The 10,626-nt window shown below is 41.7% G+C and overlaps 1 protein-coding gene across 2 annotated transcripts in view; it reads left to right on the top strand.

Annotated features, from left to right (window-relative positions):
* The window catches only part of LOC119449371 (F-box only protein 6), a 42,724-nt gene extending 32,735 nt beyond the window's left edge, over positions 1–9,989 (top strand). Inside the window, exons 5-6 of one of the 2 annotated variants that reach the window (XR_007466663.1) lie at positions 975–1,201; positions 1,700–9,989. Coding sequence is in view for 1 of the 2 variants with exons in the window: in XM_037712541.2 (XP_037568469.1) it covers positions 975–1,148 (174 nt within the window). In the remaining variant the exon portion in view is untranslated. Of the gene's footprint in view, positions 1–974 lie in introns of both variants that reach the window. The other variant, XM_037712541.2, reaches the window with a different exon arrangement.
* Positions 9,990–10,626: the final 637 nt, after the last annotated feature.

Here is a 10,626-nt window from a genome sequence, read left to right on the forward strand (position 1 = left end):
CGTGTTGGCCCCTTCTGCACACTAATGAGGCTCCGAAACTCGCATGGCAGCATTCCTTGAGGTGCACCAGTTGTCATCTCTGCAATGCCAACTGGCTTTACAGATCCATGATGCTTTGTGTTTCAAGTTAAATGACTTGAGCTCAGAAAACATGCCCTTATAATGGCATTCTTTTGCACTAGGCACCCGTTTCAGCTTGTCATAACAAATTAGCTTTGGCTGTTCTCCCTTCACATAATAGTAGTTTTAGAGCAAGCAAGAAAGAAAAAATTTTAAATGTGGTTGAGAAATATTTATGAGGCCTTTGTTGAAAATGCAAATCTAATTGTGAAGCTGGGTCGGAAAAAGAAGTGCTAAAAGTTCAAGCATGTACTCATGTGATGCGCTACTTTTTTGTGTGTGTGTGTGTTTGACACAGTGGCTGGGTGTTTTAAAAATACACTGCACACGGAATGTGCTCCTGTACTGAAAATATTTTAAAGTTAATGCATGGAGTCCACATTCATGATGCAATGAAACTTGCAAAATAATTTAAAACTTCACATTTGGTCTGCTGCTTTCATTTATTTTTTTGATATTGAAGAAGCAAGGAATGTGTTTAAAATGTTGTTTCAGTGAAGAGCATTGGCTTATGAAGGGGATGTACTGCATAGTGCATTGAGCAACAAGTGTGAAATTTTCAAAATGACACAAATTATCAATTTGTAGTTTCTGCACATGTTAAATAATTTTAATAGAAGCACATGCAAATAGAAATGTGCATGGCTCATCATCTTGTAAACATTAGATGTAGAACATTGATTATGCACCACAGTTTCTTCTAACACACACTGTATTGCCATGAAGGTACCTGCAGGCTGTAGCAAGTACCTTTACTAAGAAAAATTCCTAAAAGCTTTCTAGTTTTTTCAGCTATGTCTTATAACCGGTCGCAGAGATCCTTATCTTTGCTTATTTTTTTACTTTATTTGCAGGTCACACATGTCTTTCGTGACTACCCATCAGGGGTGCGTTTTGTGCAGTTCCAGCACTATGGTTGTGACACTCAATTTTGGGCAGGCAACTTTGGATCCAAGATGGCGGGAGGTGTGGTTCGTGTTCGTGGAAACAAGCAGGAACCTGTAGCCACTGAAATCACCACATCGTAATCTTTCCTGGTTCTCTTGCCTCAAGCTGCTTGCAAGAACACACTCATGTACTTGTGCATCTGCTGTTTTGTGCGGGAGTATTTCTCCATAAGTGATATTCCCTTACATATAGATTTGTACAAGTAATGAACGTGGCTCAAATGCACTTGATGATTGATAATATCAAACTTGATTGGTTTGTTGTTCTAATTTCTAATCTGAATTGAATTGAGTTTATTCTGCAACAACAAGGTTGCGTTCATTTGCATGAACCTTTTGAATATATCCCTTGTACCAATGTGCAATTTAGGACCACGTTATGTATGGGCTTCTATGACCAGAAGCAATTGAAAAAAAAAGTTACTCGTTAAGTGTATTGTCAAAACTTAGCTTGCAGAAGCTTCATTAGTGAACAACACTTCTGAAATATCAAAGCAGCCTCGCGTAACTGCTGGAGAAATCTTCGTAAGCCAGGAAAGATTAAAACATGGAAGACAAGTGGCACCATCACCTTGAAGCTCTCACATGATGTCATGAATTTCAACAGTGTCTACTTGGGCCCTTTTTTCTAGAGAAAGACTACGTTTCATTTCAAATGAACCAAGGAATCCACATAAATGTTTTTCAAAACATTTCCTGCTCCAGAACAGTCAGAATGCGAGAAAATAATTTGAAATTCATGACGTCCCACTGATATAGCGGCAGTGAGGTTTCGGCACAGAATTAGGGAAGTGTGTCCCTCATTCCTCCAGTAATAATCAACATTTTCCCACCACATTAATGAAAACAAGCTTTTCAAAAAATTCTTTATACCAATCTAAACTGATTTAGTGTTGCTCTTTAGTATCCTTTTAAATTTTGCATGTTGACAAAGCCATTTCATCTGTAGACAACCTAAAAAACAAATGTTTTTATTATCTTTTGTATTTAGTGTTCAAGGTATTGTAGAAACATGCAGAATAAAGTATAGTGCTTTCAATATTAGGATATAATTTTGTCTGATTACATATTATTCGGTCTAGAATAATTGAAGCCTATATAGCAATGCAGATGAAATAGCATGCTCATGTGAAGTTTACTTAACGTGGGCTTAATGAATTTGTAACAAAAACATTTAATGTTTTGCTTTGGATGACTATGTTTCTTGTTTTGTAAAATATTCAGCCTCTGTAGGATTGCTGCAATAGAGTTTGGCTGGACATACTTTGCACATGTAAGTGCACCCATGAGTGAAAGCATATGGATTACAATTGGCACAAGAAAACTGAATTACTCGCAGCTTAAGGCAATAATTGAGAACTACAGTGTGAAATTGGCAACACCACAATGCACTCATCACATTATGGGCTTGGGTCTCCAAAAATTTAATTTTCTTTTTTGCATTGCATACTTTTTTCTTTATGTTGGAACATAGTTTTGACTTTGATCGCATATTTTTTTCAGTCTGGGATAATAATTTCAGGTGTAATGGAGCAACAAGAAGAGTTCATCTTGTTGTAAAATTTCACTTGTGGGGCCGGAGGTTACATGCAGCTCTTAAGATGAACTTGAGAGAGAGAGAGACTGACTGAGGAGAGGAAGAGGTGCTTTAGGGAGCATGGCTCAGCGCTGAGCCTTGGGGAAAGGGACATAAAGAGGAAAAAAAGAGAGGGGGAGGGGTAGTGGCGGTCACAGGACCCATGAATGCTAGCAGCAGGCAGGCGGCACATTTACAAGTTAGACAACAGCCCCGTACACAGCTATGCATGGTGTGTTTGAGAGAAGTCAGTTTCATGCAATTCCTGTCTGGCTATGCAGTGGACCACGGAAGATTTTTGTAATTTATGCTTTGTCATTTTGTGTGTGCCATGCCTTTTGTGTGTTTGTTATTGGCCATCACTAATGATGATTCCCTCCAGTGATTTCTATCACTGCCTTCAATGTGTGTTTATAACTGCAGCCATATTTTTTGTAATCCATCTTTTTACTGCAGTTTTAGTAAGTAGTTTGAGGGTAGAGGATTCTTGCATACATTTGCAATATAACAGAAGAAAGCTCATGCAGTGAGACACATTTGTAAAACTAATATATGATGTGCATATACATATTAGTTTTACAAATGTGCATATGTGATGTGCATATATGATGGGCATAAGATTATTTGAATGACACTTTAGTGAAAGAAATGTTTGACTTTGTGCACATTACATGCTATGGGCTTGTGTAGCTCTGTTTTAACGCAGGACGTTTTCATGTCGTACACATGTTTGGGGCAATCATAAAATAGCTTGCACATTCTTGGTGAGAGCAACCATAGCAGTATACTTGATGGACGCATGTGGAGCACACTCCAGCAAGTGAAATTCTACCATGAGTAGTGTTGGCACTCAAGGCTGGACAGCTTGCTAAATGTTACCCTGTGTTTTGTTTTTAACAGTACCCTTGCTATGCTGGTGTGATTTCTTTCTGCAGAAGATGTGGTGTGTTTGTGAAATATACCGTATATACTTGCATAATGAACGCACTCACGTAATGAACGCACCCCCCACTTTTCCAATCAAGAAGTGTGTTTTTTCTTTTCCTTGCATAATGAATGCACCCTGAACTTGCTGCCATAAAGTAGTAGAGACACGTCGGCGTCTGATAGGGCGTCCGCTGGGTACAATTGTATTGGACGCCATATCAGACACCGAATCGTACCGTGTGTCTCTTACTTTTATTGCAATAGCAATTATATGGACACTCCAGGCGCATCTTTGCCATCAGCACCGACAATCGTGCCTTAATCTCCTGCGTTTGAGGGAGGAAAGTGGGGAGGAAACGCACTGTATTGCATCGTGTGCATGGCACCAGGGGGAGGGGGGGGGGGGAGCAGCAACTGCACATTGCGCGGTCACGTGCACCTTATCTTGAAAGCGATCTGTGTCGGGGGCTGAGTGTAGCAGTGCGACGGCGGCTTATACCTTTGTGCGTGCTTCGTTCTCGCTGCTCATTGAAGCGATACACAGCACGAAGGTCACTTCGCCCGCTGTTGCTGCCATGCTTGCTCATGCCAACGTTTTGACAGCGAGTGTCCGGAGTCATCGAGTGTGATGTATTCGTGTTTGCATGTGTGCGCTGACACCATGCTTGTTATTTTACATAGTTAGCAAATGTTTGCAAGTTTATACGGCCGATAAAGCTATTATCCTTACGTCATGTAGCTGTCTATGCATTTTTCATCACAATCGATAGTTCGCCTTTCGGGCGAAACTGCGACTGTTTTAGAGGTGGCCACAGAAAAGAAATAGCTCAAAATTTTACCCTGCATAACAAACGTACCCCCCAACTTTGTGTATAACCCTCCGGGGTTGCTTAGTGGCTAAGGTGTTGGGCTTCCGAGCACGAGGTCGCGGGATCAAATCCCGGCCACAGCAGCAGCATTTCGATGAGGGTGAAATGCGAAGACACCCGTGTACTTAGATCTAGGTGCACGTTAAAGAACCCCAGGTGGTCTAAATTATACCGGAGTCTCCCACTACTGCGTGCATCATAATCACATCATGGTTTTGGCACCCCATAATTTAATTTAACTTTGCGTGTACATTTCGGGAAGAAAAATGCGTTCATTATGCGAGTAAATACGGTATAAATACGGTACGGCTGAAGTGCAAGATCACACTTGCCAATTCTCGACGTACTTTACATTAGCACGTGTTGTCAGGGGAGTGCCACAATGTAACTTTGGAGTGACTTTTTATTATGAGAACAACCATTTTGGCAAAGAAGCGTGCACCATGAGTATTAAAAGTTGGCCTTTCTGTCTTATCGTCTGGGGTCTGTTTAAAGCTTAAAATTCTTTCTAGTAGTTGCATCTTTTGACGAGATGGACCCATCTTTATGCGCCACTTTCTCTCCGTCGTCTTCTAGCACGCTCTGCAGGGCTCAGCACAGCAGTGCAGAAGATGTGCGCTATGCATTCGCTTTCTGAATTTGTGGCAATGAAGTGAAACTCCCATTTGCAGGGTGCACTTGTCACCATATGAGTTTTGGCTTTTTTCTTGAAATCCAGAGGCCCTCTGCTTCGAGAATGACATTGTGCACACTTTTTACACCCATTTCTATGGAGTGCTGACAGGACTTGCAGTATTCATGTGACATACCACAGTCATTGGCGTCCAGTCAGCTGTAATTTAACAGTATGGGATTGATGCAAATATTTCTACAGCGTTTGCAGTCCGTGCTAAGTCTATGGCCATGCGATTCCCTCCAAACCTTCATCCACATTTTACAATAAAAGATCTCTGAGAATGAGTTCTACAAGGCCTTGTCTAATAAAATTGTATATTCTTGCTATAACCATGAAGATATTGCTGATGTGTCAGCGTCTTGAAGCAAAACATACACCTAGTCACCTGAACTTACAGGAGGTGGGAAGCCTTAGCTGTGTGCATAGCAAGTTGCAACAGTGCTAGGTCAGTGATAGTGGTTAAAAAGGGCACGTTCAGAGTTTTTAATACCTCAGTGACACATCTACAGAGCTTCTGTGTACGTATAATTGCCACCTATGCAGATGTCACAATTGAAAGGGCTAAGTGACTCTGTTGCAATGTGACTTCGTCTTGAGTTTTGCGTTGTGGATGCCAGCATAACCATCAGCGTTTTCAAGTTATCTTCAGTAGTGCTCTGTGGTGCAAGGCCTGTTCACTCACTGATCCCCTTGTAACACATGCACATAACATGCTATTCTCACAAATGTGGCTTCTGCAAGGCATGCCTTGGTCAGAAAGAAAGTATATTTCATTCTAGTGCATGGCTACCTCCAGACTGAAGGGCTACGCTGATGGTTCTTCTTGTGAGTTTAACCTCCACTAATCACAGTTCAGACACCCCCTTTGTAATACAGTCAAACCTAGATATAACGAACCTCGATTTATTGAAATTCGCGATGTAACAAACTATTTTTACTTTTCATTTTAGTCCTCTTGAATTAACGAAATTCTCGATATATCGAAGTTTTTCGGTGCAAGTACAACTTCGTTATATCGAGGTTTGACTGTAGTTGCTTTTGGCTGTGATAGCTCTAAACGACATAGAACACGGCAAGTAAATAAATAAAGCATAAACTACTAGTTATGGCAGCCTGTTCATAGGAATGAAAGTTTTTGCAATTTCAAAATATTCCCACTTCTGCGGGGTAGCGCTTGAAATAAATGTCATTGGCAAAGAGAGAGAAATGACCAATTAATGCCTGTCAATAATTATAGTGCGTGTTATTTTTCGCATGGCTGATGTCTCTGTCAGTGCCACTTTGGCAAACTGCTGATGTCGTCTTTCAGTGTTGGCTTTGTGAGACACATATACTAAGCAACGCAAAGCAAGAGCAGCTTAAAAATGTGCATAAACAATTCGTTCATGCTACCTGTTCCCTACCCTTGTATGCTGTGCAATTTAAACCAGTGCATTAGTTATACACAATGTGGATGAAATTAAATGATGTTGCTCATTAAAAGTACCCACATTATACAATAGTGTCGTCGTATGTATTCCTAAAAATAACTTACATGCGCTGTCCACATCATAATGTGGGTGATGCATCATGTAAAAAACTGTCTTTCCAAATGCATTATTTCCATGATCAGCAGCCTACGCTATTGCCTCGCATTTTGTGGAGATTATTTGTGTTAGTCATCACCCACTTAATATACTTGTCTGTGATATTCTTTTTCTGGGGCACTATACTGTTGCTAACTCTGTGGTATGTAGAACCACTTTATAGTAAATCACTCCAGACTGGGCCAGTTGCTTACTGCAGTCTTTTTGGAACTTGTATTGCGGTATGCAGGACTACTGCAAAAACTAAATGAATAGTTTATTAGGCCATGAATTTGTGACAAAGCGTTTTTGGCGTCATCAGCATGAATCCTCTGCACAACAACATGCAATCCGGGAACACTATGGCATGAGGGTTCCACTGAAAACTACTGTAGTGTGTTGTGGTGGGTGTTATTAGTGAATGCTTGCAGCTAAATATAACTTGAATTTCAACCTGGCAGTTCCTTCAGTTCACTGTGTTTCTGGTATGTTAAACTACTGCCAAGGCTTCAATGATATAGGGAAGGCTGTTCTGCTGACTAGAGGAAGAATAACAGTCCCATTGAGACTGGTGGTTTCATTGGTTGTCTGTTATACAAGACACGAAATGCAATTGTAATGGGGTTTCCCTCTAGTTGAGCTGTATATGAGTTTTCCGGCTGTAAAGATATTTTTTTGTTATTGGCTGCTCTGAACGTTCATGTTACAACATGAAGAGAAGACATCCACTACGGCTGTAAGCCGTCTCCTGCAGGAACTTGCCTCTGGAAGAGAAAACGAGATTGCAGACGCATTCCAAGGCCAACATCATTGGGTGTCTGATAATATTGTCACGCTGCATGGCGGAACCAAAGGAAGGGAAAGTAGAGGAGTGCGTGAGGAGCTGGCCGCTGCCTGTTGGCCTTGGATGACTGTCCTGTCTCTTGCGCTAAGCTAACCATCTATCATCTTGTAAATAAACCCATCCCATCTGCTACAATATGAGGGGCTGCAATAAAGCATTTCAATTAGTCCAGAAAGCATGACTTCCCTTGTCAGTCTCTTGCTGTTGCACATGTGCTGCCTTGGTCTCAGCTCCCGCACATCGTGACTGTGCCATCTTTGTATTCATGCATACACACCTTGTTGTAAAGCATGGCTGTAATGCGCAGTCTCACACTGACATCATAACTGCCCTCTTGATGTCTTCTGCCATCCCTTGTGCAGGCAGTTGTAGGTTGTTCTCATAAGCTGGCAGTGAGGCAGAATATCGAGCAGCTGAGGAGTGAGCGAGAGTCTGCCACCTTGATTTAAAATGCATGTACGAAGCAGCATCAACACACATGTTGATAAGCAATGCATGTTCACCTGACCAGGAGCCCTGTCGCCTGTGCAGCTTTCCTTGCTTCTGAGTTGCGGAATACGTGTGAAACCCAATTAGAATGTTCATCTTGCTCAATTTGGTTTGAAACTTATTGAGAGCTTGGGCATACTCTTGTGATTGTCTTACTAAATGTTTTCCTTCTTATTGTAAAAAACACATTTTTAAGTAGCACAAGTTATTCCCTTTAACATGTGTGGCTCTAAAGGCCCAAACAGAAGGAAGAAGTTTCCAACTAATTTTCTGCGTCAACACCAGCCAGAGTCGGTCGGCTTTTATGCTTTTCTAGCCACTTAAGGCGTTGGCACTGTTGTCTGGTCTGGACAGACTTTGGCATCGAGTAAGCATCACTTTCAGAGTTGCATTGTTCTTGATGCCGAATGGCGCCTACGCCGAAAATTCATCACAAACTTGTTCTTTGCAGTTGTACCTTAAGGAGCATATTGAGATTGATTCTGTACGCGGAGAACCTTGAGAGGTACTTAAGGAGAGATAGTTACAGGATAGGAAACTGGCTCTCCATCACGCATGTGACTTCACATGCACAGGAATGTGGTGAAAGGTCAATGAGTCGACGTGAGCAGGGCAACATAGTTCACTGGTATTAACTACGAAAATAAGGCTTTCATGGAAAGTGATACACTCCCAGTGTGCCCTAACTGATATGTGTGTCCCCTAATGCCTGGGACTTGGAGGCGATTGAGAGTTGCAATCAATCGTTGTATGCATTCTCATTCTCTCATGGAGCACAGTCCCTATTGCGTACCGCATTTTGCGATGTTCGTGTGTGACCATGGTGTATTTTTTGTTGCGAGTGCTACTTCTCCATGCTTGTGTGTATGCTGTAACCTGCTGTGGTTGCTTAGTGGCTATTGTGTTGGGCTGCTGAGCACAAGGTCGCGGGATCGAATCCCGGCCACGGCGGCTGCATTTCGATGGGGGTGAAATGCGAAAACACCCGTGTACTTAGATTTAGGTGCACATTAACAAGGTGGTCCAAATTTCCGGAGTCTCCCACTACGGCGTGCCTCATAATCAGATCGTGGTTTTGGCACGTAAAACCCCATAGTTTAATTTTAATTTTTTGGTGTATGCTGTAAGGAGCAGGAACAGCACACATTTGTGGACCTGCATTCTTGACCTGTTTCAGCTTGACTTGGCTAACACGCAATCTAATGACCACCACAACAGCATGTAACCTAAGTAGAAAATGTCATTACTACTGCTCATTTGCCTAACCATCTGTAAGCATGAATTGTTTATTTGCTTCATTGGGCCTGTAAATATATATAGTATTGTTGCTTTAGGAGTTCATTTTGGCAGCCGATAAGATAGGGCATTGTCAAAAGTGTTGATACAGTCCCTAGAAGGGACTGTACTAGAATAGTTTTGAAGCCTCTGTGCTCATGACCACAGCACTCTTCTGGCTGCATACTGAAGCCCCCGCAAACCTTTTGATGCTATAAAGCTCTGAATGTAACCAGTTTAATTTTCCGGGCCCTTTTCTTTCTTATGCTCATTTCCATGACAGCGGGACAGTGCTGTTGCCCACTAAAAAGTAAGATGTTTTGTTTTCCCTTATAATTTGCTACTATATTAGCCAGACAGATCTATCCAGCTTTGGAGTGTAAAAATATTTCAGGAGGCCTGCCAGAGGTCCTACTGTGGGTTCTTGTCACTCACACTGTGGCTTTAAAACTTTTCAATGAAGGTGGTGCAGCTGTAAATATGTAGCAGTTGGCTCATTGTAGTGTAGCGGGATATCCAAGCCACTCTATAGAGCCTGCAATATTCATGTGCCTTTGTAAAAAAGCACCAGCCATGCAAATCTTGCAGTGTGCTAGGAACCTGTACTGGTTTTCTAGCTGTATCACAAAAATGTACTGTACTTTTTATTGAGTGAACATGTTGGCTTTGCAAAGAATTAAATAAAGCTGTTGCTGCTTGTATTTGTTAGTTGTTTCTGTACATGTGACTGTCTATGCGACACCGACATTTGAAGGGACCCTAAGCCTGGCACAGTACTTTGAATGAACAAATGCAATGTGTAGAACATGCAGTGGTAATGATGCCTGCCTGTTGATGGAGTCCTCAAACAAACTTTCACAAAAGCATAACTGCTGTCACCTGAGAACGAGACTAAAAGGCCAGCCACAACAATTTCGAAATAAAATTGAAGTTTCATTGCAACTTTGTAATTTAATTACTGGATTTAGGATTTTGCCAATTAGTCATGGTCGGGCAAGTGTCTACACTGGGCCTGCTAACTGTCTGCCTATTTTCAGTGAAAGTGGAAGGACGGGCAAGAGCAATCCTGAGACTATTGATAGCTGAGGACACTCATGCACGAAATTTGGCCCACGAACATTGGTGTTACACAAATAATTTCCCAAAGAGCCATCTACTCACTGTGCGATAAGATGGGGAGCATTAAACTATATTTAATCGCATGTTTTTGGGACGCATGTCTCCTGAGTGGTGGCACCCCATAAGCACTTACCGGCTCCAGTTCTCAAATACATGAGCCAAATTAACAAGGCCTTTAATTATCGTGCAACCCATGATGCACACTGCTGCGAATATTGT

Source organism: Dermacentor silvarum, chromosome 4 (genome assembly GCF_013339745.2).
Source record: "Dermacentor silvarum isolate Dsil-2018 chromosome 4, BIME_Dsil_1.4, whole genome shotgun sequence".
In the NCBI taxonomy this organism is placed as follows: Eukaryota; Metazoa; Arthropoda; class Arachnida; order Ixodida; family Ixodidae; genus Dermacentor; species Dermacentor silvarum.